This window comes from Pyrus communis, chromosome 15 (genome assembly GCF_041283825.1).
Source record: "Pyrus communis isolate YQ-2024b chromosome 15, ASM4128382v1, whole genome shotgun sequence".
Lineage (NCBI taxonomy): Eukaryota > Viridiplantae > Streptophyta > Magnoliopsida > Rosales > Rosaceae > Pyrus > Pyrus communis.
Window position 1 is genome coordinate 34260412 of NC_142579.1, and position 16426 is coordinate 34276837.

At 37.1% G+C, this 16426-nt stretch overlaps 2 protein-coding genes and 1 non-coding gene across 6 annotated transcripts; 2 read left to right on the forward strand and 1 right to left on the reverse strand.

Annotated features, from left to right (window-relative positions):
* Positions 1-923: 923 nt before the first annotated feature.
* LOC137715976 (histone H4) lies at positions 924-1404 on the forward strand. The gene has a single exon (XM_068455358.2). The coding sequence runs from the start codon at positions 977-979 to the stop codon at positions 1286-1288; it is 312 nt and encodes a 103-aa protein (XP_068311459.1). The 5' UTR covers positions 924-976; the 3' UTR covers positions 1289-1404.
* Positions 1405-2096: 692 nt separating this feature from the next.
* On the forward strand, positions 2097-2185 carry TRNAY-GUA (transfer RNA tyrosine (anticodon GUA)). The gene is given in 2 exon segments: positions 2097-2133; positions 2150-2185. It is a non-coding gene; the product is annotated as a tRNA-Tyr (tRNA).
* Positions 2186-2316: 131 nt separating this feature from the next.
* On the reverse strand, positions 2317-7935 carry LOC137715965 (fatty acid amide hydrolase). 4 transcript variants are annotated; one of them, XM_088686870.1, is made up of 19 exons: positions 7697-7935; positions 7252-7361; positions 6847-6907; positions 6297-6493; positions 5922-6051; positions 5527-5604; positions 5246-5420; positions 4901-5013; positions 4543-4618; positions 4365-4436; positions 4234-4282; positions 3956-4030; positions 3727-3807; positions 3495-3598; positions 3310-3402; positions 3144-3212; positions 2987-3051; positions 2776-2837; positions 2317-2663 (listed from the first exon to the last, which is right to left on the reverse strand). In XM_088686870.1, exons 1-19 carry the CDS (start codon positions 7797-7799, stop codon positions 2502-2504), a joined length of 1875 nt encoding a protein of 624 aa, XP_088542996.1. In that variant the 5' UTR covers positions 7800-7935; the 3' UTR covers positions 2317-2501. The 4 variants fall into 4 exon arrangements, with proteins under 4 accessions (XP_088542996.1, XP_068311438.2, XP_088542997.1 ...); XM_068455337.2 differs by having other exon boundaries at positions 3956-4027; positions 7697-7934; XM_088686871.1 differs by having other exon boundaries at positions 5246-5393; positions 7697-7933.
* Between the last annotated feature and the right edge of the window lie 8491 nt (positions 7936-16426).

Sequence of the window (16426 nt, forward strand, 5' to 3'; positions counted from 1 at the left end):
GTCACCACCAAAGGGTGAAGCAAAATCACCATAAAAGTGAAGCCATATCTGGTCTAAGACCATCTCAAATCATTGGGATAGAACTTAATTTAGATATTAAACCAACCCAATTTTTCTCTAAAAGTTAGACATAAAATAAGTTAAGGGTTAAAACTTAAAATTTGGGCTAATTTAACCTACAGTTTAGGTCAGGGTTAAAAGGCCCGCCTATCAAAATTTAGGTTTTTAACTAACTTTCCATTTAATACTACGGTCTACTGATAAGTAAGGGTTTTAGGTTCGATTCTTGCCAAAAACGAATTTAAACTAGATTATTGCTAACCTATTGTGAGACAAAGTCAACCCCTCTCCCTTAAGGTAGATAATATTGTTCATTAAAATAAAAAAAATAAAAAAATAACTAATTCAATTATTTTTCAATGGTTGGGTTTAAAATAAGTTTTAAATTAAAACTTAAAATTTAGATTATTTTAATATTTTAACTACATTAAATTTAAAAGCTAAGATTGAATATAATTAAATGGAACATATCTTAATTAAAATTTAAATTATCTCAGTTAAAAATTAAAAAATTTAATTCAAATATTGAAAATGATCAAAATCGCGTAGTGCGATTAATTAAAAAAACTAAAAATATAAAACTCAAATTTCAGACCCCAAATCCCTCTGCGCTCTTGGGCTCGCCTTTGAAACGCCGCCAAGCCAACTAACGCTAAAAGCACAATCCGTGCCATACCAATGTCGAACCGCTCTCAACCGTAGATTTACACACCATCAACGACAGAAATCCACTTTCACAACATGACGCGGATCGATGCTCTCAAGCCCTCGATGAGCACCTGCATCCAACGGCCAACATCAACCCCGCCAACCTTTCAAAGTTCCAAACCCCTAACCCCCAACAATTTAAATACCCAAAACCGCAACCACCCCACCAAAAATCAAACTTTCTCAACCAAAATATTTTCCCGAGAAAATGACAGGCCGAGGGAAGGGAGGCAAGGGCTTGGGCAAGGGAGGGGCGAAACGACATCGGAAGGTTCTGAGGGACAACATCCAGGGTATCACCAAGCCTGCGATTCGGCGTCTTGCTCGTAGAGGTGGCGTGAAGCGTATCAGCGGTCTGATCTACGAGGAGACCAGAGGAGTGCTCAAGATCTTTCTGGAGAACGTGATTCGTGATGCCGTGACTTACACCGAGCACGCTAGGAGGAAGACTGTGACCGCCATGGATGTGGTGTATGCTCTCAAGAGGCAAGGAAGGACCCTCTACGGTTTCGGGGGTTAAATCGGGAATTTCATGTCGATATTTTGGGAATTAGGGTTAATTGTTTTTCATGGTAGCATTTAGTATTGATGTAATTTGTACCTTTACTTTCAAGTAATATAAGTTCGATTTGTTATAAGGCTTTGTCTTCAATTCTATTTTATGGATCCGTTTTTGTTTTCCTGGTAATTTTTTGTTATGTGATTTCTGTTTGGTTGCTGGGAAAATTGTTCCAGCAGTGGGAAAGTACACTGTACACTCTATGATTATTACGATTTACTTGTTAAATTCGTAGTCCAAAACAATTGAAATCACCTCGCGTCTAGAACTTGGATTTGAATATCGGTATATAATCGTTAGGTAATCAGTTGGAGAAGTATGTTCTAGCTGATCGGTTTCTTAAATTTGGAGACTGAAGGCAACCACCTCCACCAAATCAGTTGGGCCGCCATCGCTAGGCCACCGTTAAAGAAAACGAATGGATGAACGAAAAATAGGAGTGAGGGAGAGCTACTTGTGCGGTCATAAACTTATCAAATAGTGCAAAATGCACTTTAAAATTTCCAAGAATTATTTAGATTCCGAATTGAAAAGTAATCTGATTTTAAAATTTGAAATAAAAATTGAAAGCGTTATTTCGTTATTTTTTAATCCGATTTTTTGAAAATCACCCCTAATTCCTTTTTTTGTTTTTTTTTGGGTCAAATCACCCCTAATTTCTAATTATGATGGGTGGGAAACGAACCAACACTATTTCAGTTATGAGGGAGGCATATCAATATTCTTGATATAAGTGTAATAAGCAACAGCCTTGCTCCTCAACATCAAACCGACCTTAGCTCAGTTGGTAGAGCGGAGGACTGTAGTTGTAATATAACAGAAATCCTTAGGTCACTGGTTCGAATCCGGTAGGTCGGACTATCTTTTTTCCTTTCCTTCTTTTTTACCATGTTTTAACATATATGTCGTCCCTCGACGGTAAAATAAACTTGAAATTTCATATATTTTGTAAAGACTTCAAACAAAGAAAATATAGAATTTCTTCCACCTTTTTCTTCGAAACACACACGAATGGTTCTCATTTTATTAACTTAATTCATAATTATAAACACACAAACACTCACTATCTATCAATACGATTTGGTCTTGGTGTCAATGGTGTGTAAATTACCATTACAAATTGAACAATCTGCTGCTAATTACCTGCCAACTCTTCCTTAATTACAAAACTTAATTATTTTTGTTGGTTCAGCACATCGTAGTAAACTTCCGGCTCTCTGTACTCACAGACGTACAGTTCCTGCAGCGCAAAGGCTATGTGAATAAGCGTTGCCTCAGACCATGGCTTCCCTATCAGTTGCAGACCAATTGGCAGCCCTGCTCTGTCGTATCCAACCTATCAAGGAAACAAAACACAAACACACAAAAATTATCTACTTAATATTATTCTCAAGTAATTAAAAGCTTGTGTATAGTAATGACGAGATGATGCGTGCATGCATGCATACCGGAACACTCACTGCCGGTAGCCCCAGAAAGTTTCCTGCTATCGAGTATCGAACAAGCGCAGCTGCGTAAATGAAAACTGATTAGATTCCGTTGTAAGCGTTTTTGTAATCACATCACTCCACTGATGTTATCAAAACATGAAAGCAGTTGATCGATGGTGCTGATTTAAGTAGCGGATCTGTGACTCTGGGCGTGTAGATTCGTTCATACCTCCATTGATGTAGTCAAGCTCGCCGGTTTGTAGAGCATCATCGAAAATTGAGTAGGCAGTTACCCTGTTATGTCCGTAATTAGATTCAATCGAAAACACATGTTTCAAAATGTCATCTGATGTTTCATGTGTTATCTCATAAAATCAGTCTGTTACCCTGTTGTCGGAGAAACAATCACATCTGCATGAGCAAATATATTCATGTGAAACTGCATCTGCCGGTTCCTGTGGATATACAGAACACTTCTTAAATGAATATATGGGACGTAAATTACGCGTTTGAGGTTTGATTTAGCAGTTCACGATATATTCGAAAGATTACCTGATTCTTTGAGCCTTTATATACTCTTTACTGCTGAAGGAACCGTAGACCGCAAGTGCTACCCTTACATCCCATCCCAACTCTTTGTAATCCCTATTTTTATGAGTTTGTTATGTCAGCATTTTGGATTTCTTGTCTGTTAGAAAAGGATAGTTGAGAGAAAACCGTGGTGGTCAACAACGTACAGATTTTCCAGAGAATTACTAAGCGAAGCGGTACACTCAGATCCGATTGTTGTATAATGTGCCAGGCGCATCACCTCTATCTCTGGTACGGTCACCTCTACAGTCTACAGATGAAGAAGAAGAAAATCAAAAAAATTAGAAAGTAATCGATAGCGGCTCCTGTATTGACTATGTAGTAATCATGGAACAAGTTTTCACAGTGCTTCTGAAGCAAGCAATTGACAGCGAGTACCTTCCATCCGTATTGCTTGTGAACCCTGTCCAGGGCATTAGAACAGCATTCTCTGATATCATCACTGCAATCATTAAACCACTAATTGAGCCAATTAGTGGTTTTGACAATCAAATAAGTGAATGTTAGCGAGAACTCATTTAATACATAAAAACGAGCTATCATTTATCTTTGAAATGTAATTTTTCATCATATATGTGATAAGGTAGAGAAACTGCTGGTCACTTACCTCTCCGTACTTTGCCAATTTTATACCGGATATAGGCTTTGTTGGGTTCAACAGCGGAAAATATACTTTGGGCTGCCGGAACATTTTCAATCAAAAATCACAAGCATGGAAAGAAAAACAACTAAGGTAAGCAAAGGTGAATGCTAAGACTGCTGCGAAAACAATGAGTCTGAAATTGGATACTTAAAGCAAATGCCAATTATCCGATACTAAGTTCACAACAGGAAAAGACGTATATGGTAACGAATAGCTTTAATCAATATGAACATCAGTCTTACTGATACAGTAGGTTGATGTGGCGGAAGTCGCGCACTAATAGCTGCATAGCTGCAGATCGTGAAATGAAAGAGCTGTAACCTCAATATCATAAAAGGCCTCTACAAACACATAGAAAAAGAGCATTACTTACACTATAAATGCATCCTCAATAGTGCCTGCTAGTATTCCAACCATCCCAACCGTCCAATTTAGAGGAAGAACGCTAAAAAAAAATAAAAAAAACCAAATCAGTATGGAATGATGGTAATAAACCTTCAAACAAATGAAACAAGAGAGAGTACTAGATGAATATTGAACAACTAATTTACCCCGAATGAAGTACTCGCCCAAAGGTTGGTTTAAAACCAACAACACCGCAAAGAGATGCAGGCATCCGTACAGATCCTAATCATACGTTACAAATGAAATACACTGTTCAGTTCCAGCACGATACGTATTTATCTCCAACACACACACACACATGCAGGCATGAGGACATAAGTTTTCCAAATTTCCCTACTCCATTGTGTTAACTCTGCTCTCCTTTCACCTTCTGGTTCTACCTAAAAATGGACCCTTTTGCTCTTCTCTCACAACGTTATTAAAATGACGTTATCGATGATAATTAATGTGATAAATGAAAATTATATTACAACATGAACTTCTTCCATGAGAGAAATAAGTTACCTCCTCCATCAACACCAAGAGCAACAGGGCATAATCCGGAAGCCACCACTGCAGCAGATCCGCTAGAAGAGCCTCCAGCTATCTTGCTGCGATCATATGGATTTCTGGTCGCCCTACAGTACAGCAGACTTCAAATAAACATGCTGATAACAGTTGAGAGATCACAGAACTAACTGAGAAAAGAAAATGACAGCAATATTTTTCCGGCAATTAGGGCATGGAGTCTAGTATCTCAGTTGATATTGACTCAGAACAAAACAGATATTTTGATAAAATGGGAAGACCTCTATAGGATAGGAAGAATTCTCTCTGGTAATATAATGTGGAGTATTAGATCGATCTTACCCGTAGTGGGGATTTATCCCACTTGTTCCAGCTCCAAGTTCATGCATATTGGTTTTCCCAACAATTATTGCACCACATAATCTGAGGCACTTAACACAGCATGCATCATCTGTGCAAGGTCTTAGTTTGTGCAGCCATTTTGTACCTCCTAGTAATCGGTTTTCAGATTGTGAAACTGTTACTTAAATTTGAACTAAGGAGACCATGATTATAGATTGTACAATATGAATGTTGGCTGACATGAATTGTCCTGTCAACGGAAAACCTGAAACGTAAGTTACCTGTAGTGGGATACGGTAAGCAATCTATTTCATCCTTGATTGCAATTGGTACCCCATCCAGAGCTGAAATAGGCACTCCTGGAAAGGAAGCGTAATACGGATGATATAAGAGTGTGTAGCAGGATTTGGCAGGGAATAAGAAACAATAGTTGGCCCATACGACTTGGAAAAACCACCAAAGTTTAACATGCTTTCAAAACCGAGGAGTCTTGATTTTTAAGTATCTGCGACTGAAACTTCCCAGTTTGAGAGAGAGAGAGAGAGAGAGAGAGAGATGAAAATCAGTGTAGAAATGCATTTCATTACAAGGTGAGTAGTAAAAAAATTCTCAATTCGACCGCAAATGCTGGTGTATTACCATGTCCTCAAGAATACAATTAAGTCTCCACAAGTACCTCGTTCATACCGAAGAGTGGATTCAGTTGCTTGCTTTAAAATATCTTCAGCATCGTAGTTGATAAAAAATGACATCTGAAATGACGGAGTAGAAGATTCACGGATGGCAGCTATAAGGCGCTCCACAACCTGCAGAAATAGCAGAAAAAAGGCCTATGAGGGTATGGACGTACAGAATACGTTTTATTTTCCATTGTAGTTGGGGATTTATAACTAGGAAACATAAAAACTGAGTCGAAACAAAAGAAAAGGTGAATAAGTGCTAATCTCTTTGGCCTTTGGCTCTGATCAACACAAATAACTATGAAAACAGTATATGAAGTATGCAGAGAGTATTGAAAGAAGAAAAGAACAGTGGCAAAAATATTACATACCATTCGAGGAGTTACATCTCCAGAGTTATAGGCTCTTGAATAATCCGATATTGTCCAATAACGAAAAGAGGTGTTTAAACCATTAAATGTCTTTTGACTCTTTCCTAAGGACTGAGGCAGACATTCCGTTGCCTGCTGAACTAGTTCGGGTGGAGACAAATCAGCCCCTACTTGTTTGACATCTTGTTCTTCTTCATCTGCATTAACAAGATTTTAAAACTAATCTCATTACAAATTGCAAAATGAGACAAAATTCATCACTGTGTAAAAATCATTTCTAAGACAGAGGGTGAAGTTGAAATGGATGCAAGTGCTACTTTCCACAAAAAAATCAATTTCCGCTCAACGGGATTAGGTCAGTAACTCCATTGCCAACCAGCTTTAGCTTATGTAGCAGCTGATTAAAATTTCATTTGTAAGAGTAAGTAGTAATTTGGTACCTTAACATTAGATTATGTACATAATACATATAATTAAAGTCCCGTTTGATGCAAAGTGATAGACTATTTCAGAGGGATTTAGTGGCATAGATAAAGTCAAGAATACATACCGTCAAATGGATGTATGGGAACATACACAGGTGCCTCCTCCATCTCAGCATTTGAGACCAGCTGCAAAGTTCAGAGAGATCGTCAGCAACTGAGAACGGATGATGGGCGTGCAGTGATCAACTAGATATAGTGGCTCCTTCGTTACAAAAATGTTGTGCAAATTCCTTTTAGGGAGTTGCATATAATGAGCAAGCATTTCGGTGGAAACAGAAGAACCTTAATACTGAAGTACAACGGTGACACATCCAACCCGCCCAAACTGACTGATCCAATCCAATTTTAATCGGTTTATTGGATAGGATGGCGGATTTGCTTGTGACAACCGAACGCTTTCATGTTTTTTCCCCTACCAGGCTACCAGATAAATGGAAAAAACAAGAGACATATAAAAAGTGGGTGTGTACCTTATGAATTAGGTTATCTCTTTTGAGTATGTACAAGATCAAGGTTCCAAAGATCCGGGACTCCAAAAACCATGCGAACACCTTGACCAGAAATCCAGCCACACGAGGAGCTACAGAGCAAATGAGATTTACATTACACAAATCGAAAATTTCTAAATTTCACTAAAGCACATGCTTTGAAACAGTAGATTAAGGCAAATCAAGCACAGAAAATCATTGGAGATTTTCTTCAGTGTTAATCCAGTGATTACCAAATTTGAGAAGACTGATAATTAATAGACAACCTGCAGCTTCTTTGACAGTCTAAAACGATATATCGAGTCGATGATCATATACAAATTATAAAAAAAAAATTAAAAGTAAAAAGAAACAACATAATTAAAGTAGCTAGAAAAGAAAAGAAAGAAGATATATACAAGTAGAAGGGGTAGGGAAGGGAAGGGACCTTTGACATTGGCTCGCAAGTAGGTTTGGGAGCTCCCTGCGCTAAGATCAACTTCCTTTGCAGCCTGGTAAACCACTCTACTCTCCTTCTTCATCATATTCATATTAATTCCTCTGTTTTAATTCCCACAATCAATATACCCAAACTATATATATTTTTTTTTTTTCTACAAACACACTTGAAGAATCAAAACACCAACACAACCAGTATATTCCCCAGTTATATACGTATGTGTGTGTGTGTATATATATATTACTGGGGAGGAGAAAAGGAGGGAGAGATGGCGGAGAAGGCAAGAAACTCTAACAACTGGAAAAGAAGATCCCTATGAACTATGAGCCTATGATGATGATGATAATACTTATTAATACGGAGAGGAAAATTGTTTGTAATTATTTATTAATATATAGCGGAGAGGGACAGACGCCAGACTAAAACTGAAAGAGCCTAACTGCCTAACATACAACTACCCTCTTGCTTGCTTTTGTTCACGGTGGAGGATTGCATGATTGCTTGAAAAGGGAGAGGGAAAGTTAAGTATTAGTTAGAGAGAGAGGGGGAGAGAGAGAGAGGGGCAAGGAGAGAGAGCGTGGAGTTAGTAGTACGGAGTTGGAATTATTTATTTCTCCGTCGATGCAATCGAAGACGATCCGACGTTTTTTTACAGTAAAAAGCACATTTTCTCCTCCACCTGCTGTGAACAACTCTTCTATGTGACATTGTGGCGTGGTATTTTATGTCAAAATTAAAAATAAAAACGTCAATAAAAACTTACACGTTATTATTTTATTGGTATGAGACGCTACTGAAACTATGTAGTTGTCATTGAGAATGAATCTCACATTGATGAAATGAGGGATCTTGCATGAACTTATAAGTAGGTTGGGCTACTCCCCATATTGGTAATTAGTTTTATGGCAGAACCCCAACTTTCTTCATAGTATCAGAGTCAGATTGTTCCACGTGTGAAGCCAAACAGCCACACATGCTTCACATCATCCCGTTGAAAATGAATTCTACATTAATGAGAATAAAGATCTTGCATACGCTTATAAATAGATTAAATTACTTCATATATTACAATGATTTTACGACGGAACCTAACTTTCTGTGTCATACCAATCATTGTCTTACTCTCACCTGCTGCCTCCTTTATTTTTTAATTCTTACGTTGATAAAACAATTTAATAATTTTACGTTTGGTTGTCAAGTAAGTACGCAAATTTCCACTTATTAACAATTTTACGTTTGGTTGTCTGGTTAAGTACGCAAACTGCAAAGTCGAAGTACTGATCATAGTGCCTTTTGTGGGAACCTGGCTATTTAAGGTGGAATATCCGCTTCACATGAGCATTTCAAATTTAATGCCTGGTTCGTTTTCTTATTTAGTGTTCGTGTTTATTTATTGGTGCTCAAAATAATACACATCAACGTCCCAGCAAGAAGGTTGTTTCCGTAATTCAGGTCGCATATAGACACTACTGCGAAATTATGTATTAGTGTCGCTATGATAACCAACAAGAAATGTATATTACCGTCGGATATTAAGCAAAATCCGACAGAAAATGGATGTAGTGGCGGATATAATAAGTGATAGAATTGCTAAAGTCAGGAAATGAATTTGTGGACAGAAAATATTCTAAAACCGATAGAAATTGTGTCGGATATAACTAACAGAGAATATATTAATAATGAATAAATAAGAGCATTCTCTGTCGGATAAAACCGACAGAAAATATATAAAACCAACATAACTTGTGTCGGCTATAACCGACATTGAATATATTAATAATAAGTAAGAACCTTCTCTGTCGGATAAAACCGACAACAAATATATTAATAATAATAAAAATATAAAAAGGACATGAGAGCATTCTCCCTTCTCCTCCTCGTTGAGCATTCTTCTCCTCTTGTGTTACTATGAACTTCACATCTTGCACAATCTGTATTCGAGGCAAAGAGCAGATTCAGAACCCAAACTAAAAAAGCCTACACCATGACCCACAATCAACTGGTTTCATGTAGATACCGACTATCTTTCAGTTCAAAAGATGGTTGGACATACTGAAACATATTAGAGAAGGAAAAAAAAAAAAAAAACAGTTTCAATCTGAAACATTTGCATCTGTTATTTTCTGCAAACAGTTATCACCTAACCATAGACATCAATTAGCAGCCTTTGCAATTTACACATGTTTTCAATGTCTTACAGTGCACATCCAATATCAACATCAATCTGCAAATCTTATCGGCTATACCAAGGTGTAACACTAGTTGTTTTAATATATATCAAAATAACCCTTTCAACAGAAGCTATGTTCCAATGTTTTTTGACATAATGTACAACTAACTAGATACTTACATATCCCCCACCACCAATGAAAACGTCCTGAACACTCGCTGATGGTCATGCCGCTCTTGACATCAATGTTAGGAGTGGGGAGGCGTAGCTTTGTGGGGCATTCACTGTCCCTAACCTCCTCCGGATCCAAAGGACAGTCAGCTGATACATAGTCTTCAAGAACAGAGACAGTTCCAGGGAAACATCTCCCATCATCTCATAAGGTTTGGCAAGAAAAACATATAGGTGAACAACAGAAGCAATGCCCATCTGTGCAGGGTGAAAACGCATAACTGTCAAACTAAAATATGTTGCATACATATGGTAAAATGAATAAATCTTATGTCGCGTAACCTATGTAACATTATTGAGAAATGTAAGACAGTGTAATTCAAAATACTAATAGCAGAATAAAATGAGAATTGAGAAGAAAAAAACTATTAGTGACGATTTTGTCGACCAATTAACCCTTAATTTTATAGCAACACCTTTAGACGAGAAATGTGACATCTCACATCGTCCAGGGGAGTTTAAATGTATATTCCCATCCCTACCTAGCACGAGGTCTTTTGGGAGCACACTGGCTTCGGGTTCCGTAGGAACTCCGAAGTTAAGCGAGAAGGGGGCTAGAGCAATCCCATGATGGGTGACCCACTGGGAAGTTACTCGTGAGTTCCTAAAAAAAAAACCGTGAGGGAATGGTAAGCCCAAAGTGGACAATATCGTGCTACGGTGGTGGAGCGGGCCCGGGAAGTGATCTGCCCCGGGCCGGGATGTGACAATTTGGTATCAGAGCCTAACCCTGGCCCCGTGTGTGCCGACGAGGACGTCGGGCCCCTAAGGGGGGTGGATTGTGACATCCCACATCGTCCAGGGGAGTTTAAATGTATATTCTCATCCCTACCTAGCACGAGGCCTTTTGGGAGCTCACTGGCTTCGGGTTCCATAGGAACTCCGAAGTTAAGCGAGAAAGGGCCTAGAGCAATCCCATGATGGGTGACCCACTGGGAAGTTGCTCGTGAGTTCCCAAAAATAAATCCGTGAGGGAATGGTAAGCCCAAAGCGGATAATATCGTGCTACGGTGGTGGAGCGGGCCTGGGAAGTGATCCGCCCCGGGCCGGGATGTGATAAATATCATGCTACGGTAGTGGAGTCGGGCCCGGGAAGTGGTCCCACCCGGGCCGGGATGTGACAAATTGGTATCAGAGCCTAACCCTGGTCGCATGTGTGCCGACGAGGACGTCGGGCCCCTAAGGGGGGTGGATTGTGACATCCCACATCGCTCAGGGAAGTGATCCTTAAATGTATATTCTCATCCCTACCTAGCACGAGGCCTTTTGGGAGCTCACTGGCTTCGGGTTCCGTAGAAACTCCGAAGTTAAGCGAGAAGGGAGCTAGAGCAATCCCATGATGGGTGACCCACTAGGAAGTTGCTCGTGAGTTCCCAAAAACAAAACCGTGAGGGAATGGTAAGCCCAAAGCGGACAATATCGTGCTACGGTGGTGGAGCGGGCCCGGGAAGTGATCCGCCCCGGGCTGGGATGTGACAATTGGTATCAGAGCCTAACCCTGGTCGTGGTGTGTCGACGAGGATGTCGAGCCCCTAAGGGGGGTGGATTGTAACATCCCACATCACCCAGGGGAGTGATCCTTAAATGTATATTCTCATCCTTACCTAGCACGAGGCCTTTTGGGAGCTCACTGGCTTCGGGTTCCGTAGGAACTCCGAAGTTAAGTGAGAAGGAGACTTGAGCAATCCCATGATGAGTGACCCACTGGGAAGTTGCTCGTGAGTTCCCAAAAACAAAACCGTGAGGGAATGGTAAGCCCAAAGCGGATAATATCATGTTACGGTAGTGGAGTCGGGCCCGGGAAGTGGTCCCACCCGGGCCGGGATGTGACAAATTGGTATCAGAGTCTAACCCTGGTCGCGTGTGTGCCGACGAGGACGTCGGACCCCTAAGGGGGGTGGATTGTGACATCCCACATCGCCCAGGGAAGTGATCCTTAAATGTATATTCTCATCCCTACCTAGCACGAGGCCTTTTGGGAGCTCACTGGCTTCGGGTTCCGTAGAAACTCCGAAGTTAAGCGAGAAGGGGGCTAGAGCAATCCCATGATGGGTGACCCACTGGGAAGTTGCTCGTGAGTTCCCAAAAACAAAACCGTGAGGGAATGGTAAGCCCAAAGCGGACAATATCGTGCTACGGTGGTGGAGCGGGCCTGGGAAGTGATCCGCCCCTGGCTGGGATGTGACAAGAAATAATAATCTCTCAAGACCACATCAACTCATAAAGTAAATTACCATTTAAAAGACTACGACAGTAAAAATTGAGTGAAAAGACACAATTATGGCATGCAAACTGTGTTACCCAATGAAAGATTCTAATGAGCAAAAGGGAGGAGAAAGAACAGATGAAGCAACATCACAAAGAATCAGAGAAAGAAAAAAATCCAAAAGCTACATAACGGGAGAAGGGAGAATGCTCAACAAAAAATATAAAAAGGAGAAGGAAATGAGGAAAGGAGAAAAGGGGGAAGGAATGGGGAAGGGAGAAGGCACTGGCACAAGGAAGAGATGGAGGGGTTTTATTTTGGAAATTTTTCATTATTGTCGGTTTTAAAATTTTCATTACTGTTGGTTAAAACTAACGATAACATTTTTTTAAATAAAAACCGACAGAAAATTTTCATTAATATTGGTTATAAACGACAGAAAAAAAAAATGGCTGCAAAAATGCCCCCAAAATTTTGTTACGATTTAAAAAAAATAAAATAATAATTGTTTTGTTTAATAAATAAATAAATAATATATATTTAAATATAATACATTTTAAAATTTAAATAAATAATTGTTTGGTTTAATAGATAATAACTCATGTAAAATATGCGATAAAGAAACAAAAAAATAATTGTACAACGAAAATGCTATCACACAAACTAAATAGTGTCTAATCAATACTTTAAAAACATAAATAAAAATTTAGCACAAATTACTTTTCCCACTTAAAAATTTAGGCAAATTTAACGAAGATATGCATTTTACAAAACTAGTTTTAATGATCTAACCGTCAAACTTATTTGTAAATACTATAAGATCGCATACGTAAAAAATCACAAAAAAAAAAAAATTCAGAAATTAGGTAACAGAACAAAAGTTTTCGACGGTTATAAACGAAAAATTACAATTTAATGGTTATTTTAGCTCTAATTTTTTTGATTTTTTACAGCTACACTCCTCGACCCTATAAGAATGCATTGAACGAATTCGATCTTCAATTTAAAATATTTGCACTAGTGGATACCATAAAATCTTATTTTATACTTGATGGAAGTGTAATATTAACTCTAAGTGTTTGTTTAACCTACCGTTTTGATGCGATATGTATTCTACGAAACTTTTTCCAACAATCCAAAAACTTATTTTTACACACTCCGAGATTGCATACGTAAAAAATCGTAAAAACAAACATTCAGAGATTACGTAACAGAACAAAAGTTTTCAACGGTTATAAACGAAAAATCACAATTTAACGGTTATTTTAGCTTCGATTTTAATGATTTTTTACAGCTACACTCCTTGACCTTATAAGAATGTAATGAATAAATTTGATCTTCAATTTAAAATATTTACACTAGTAGATACCACAAAATCTTATTTTATACTTAATGGAAGCATAACATTAACTCTTAAGGGTTTATTTAATATACCGCTTTGACGCGATACACATTCTACGAAACTTTTTTCAATGATCTAACTGTCAAACTTGTTTGTACACACTTCGATATCGCATACGTAAAAAATCACAAAAAACAAACATTCATATATTAGGTAACAAAACAAAAGTTTTCAACAGTTATAAATGAAAAATCACAATTTAACGGTTAGTTTAGCTATGATTTTGATGATTTTTTTACAGTTACACTCCTCGACCCCATAAGAATGCATTGAACGAATTCGATCTTCAATTTAAAATATTTACACTAGTGGATACTACAAAATCTTATTTTATAATTGATGGGGAAGTATAACATTAACTCTTAAGTGTTTGTTTAATCTACCGTTTTGATGCGATACACATTCTACGAAACGTTTTTCAACGATCCAACCGTCAAATTTGTTTGTACATACTCCTAGATCGCATACGTACAAAATCTCAAAAAACAAACATTCAGAGATTAGGTAATGGAACAAAAGTTTTCGACGGTTATAAACAAAAAATCACAATTTAACAGTTATTTTAACTCTGATTTTGATGATTTTTTTACAACTACATTCCTCGACCCTATAAGAATGCAATGAATGAATTCAATCTTCAATTTAAGATATTTACACTGGTGGATACCACAAAATCTTATTTTATACTTAATGAAAGTATAACATTAACTCTTAAGTGTTTATTTAATCTACCATTTTGATGTGATACACATTTTACGAAACTTTTTCAATGATCAACCTGTAAACTTGTTTGTACACAATCCAAGATCGCATACGTAACAAATCACAAAAAACAAATATTCAGAGATTAGGTAACAAAACAAAAGTTTTCGACGGTTATAAACGAAAAATCACAATTTAACGGTTACTTTAGCTCCGATTTTGATGATTTTTTACAACTACACTCCTCGACCCTATAAGAATGCATTGAATGAATTCGATCTTCAATTAAAATATTTACACTTATTTTGTACTTGATGGGGAAGTATAACATTAACTTTACGTGTTTGTTTAATATACCGTTTTGATGCGATACGCATTCTACGAAACGTTTTTCAACGATCCAACCGTCAAAATTGTTTGTACACACTCTAAGATCGCATACGTAAAAAATCGCAAAAAAAAAACAACCATTCAGAGATTAGGTAACAGAACAAAAGTTTTCGATGGTTATAAACGAAAAATCACAATTTAACAGTTATTTTAGCTCTGATTTGAACTACACTCCTCGACCCTATAAGAATGCAATGAATGAATTCGATCTTCAATTTAAAATATTTACATTAGTGGATAAATCTTATGTTATACTTAATGGAAGGATAACATTAACTCTTTAAGTGTTTGTTAAAATATTTAAATCATGTGTTTATTTATTTATAATCAATATAACATTTTAAAATAATAAAATAGCCAATTTATGTCGGTTATAACCGTCATAATACTAAAATAATAACCGCCAGAAACTAAAATAATAAAATAGTCAATTTATGTCGGTTATAACCGCCACAATTAACTAAAAACCGCCAAAATATGTTAAAAATAAATTTATGTTGGTTATAACCGCCAGAATACTAAAATAATAACATTTAGAAACTAAAATAATAAAATAGTCAATTTATGTTGGTTATAACCGTCACCATTAACTAAAAACCGCCAGAATATGTTAAAAATATTTATTTAAAAAAAAATTCAAAAATACTAGGGGATATAACCTACAGGATTTTATTGTTATCTGACATTAACTGAATGATGTGTCAGATATCTTTTATCCGACATAATGGCTTATTAAACCGCCACCATCATCCGACACCTAAAGCTAATATTGTAGTAGTGCGAACTTATCAAGCATGTATAATAATAATAATAATAATAATAATATTGTGATTGTATTCATGTGATTACAAGTAATGATGGTACAAGAAATCTAAGGATAATAACATTAAGAACAAGGAATTAACAATCTAAAAGTTATAGTCACTTTAGTACTACAATATAGTGGTATTCCTCTTTACTTATAAGATAGATTAATTCTCGCCAAAAATAAATTTAAACAACATTATTGCTGGCTCAATGTGAGATTAAATCCACCTCCTCTCTCTTAATGTAAATGATATTGTTTGTTAAAAAAAATTAAACATCACATACCACAATTAAAATTGGCCCAATTTTCCCGCCTCTACCCAGTAACCCAGTAATTCTTTATCCTTTCTCATAAGCCCAAATAAGAGAGCCAGCACATCTGCCCTCTCGACCCTATGGTTCACCATTTGCTTGGCGCATATATTTTGCCCTCTTGAAAACCTTCTCATATATATATATATATATATATATATATATATATATATATTATATATATATATATGTAGGGTGTGAGGAATTTGGCTAGCCACACAAAATCGCCCACTTACAAGTAGAGATAGATACCATCTGATTGTAATACAAATAGATAAAAACACTCTTTTAATTTTATCAAGAGGCTTATATCTTGAAGTTACAAACAACCATTATAAATGCACATAGAAGCAGTCTACAACTTTAGACCGCGATCGACATGTCTCTTTTAATATTGTCCAATGCCTTATGAAAGCATGTTTGGTCCCTTATTGTTTGCTCTCAACACGTCATCACACGTGTGACAAAGTTTCATACCTAACACACATATACAAATAG

Excerpts from the sequence above, each read along its gene's own strand:
- LOC137715976 (XM_068455358.2), top strand. The coding sequence starts at position 977 with ATGACAGGCCGAGGGAAGGGAGGCAAGGGCTTGGGCAAGGGAGGGGCG.
- LOC137715965 (XM_088686870.1), bottom strand. The coding sequence starts at position 7,799 with ATGAATATGATGAAGAAGGAGAGTAGAGTGGTTTACCAGGCTGCAAAG. Across the intron at positions 6,494-6,846 it reads TCCCATACATCCATTTGACG|ATGAAGAAGAACAAGATGTC; the intron begins GTATGTATTCTT and ends TTGTTAATGCAG. Across the intron at positions 2,838-2,986 it reads GCTTGACTACATCAATGGAG|CTGCGCTTGTTCGATACTCG; the intron begins GTATGAACGAAT and ends TCATTTACGCAG.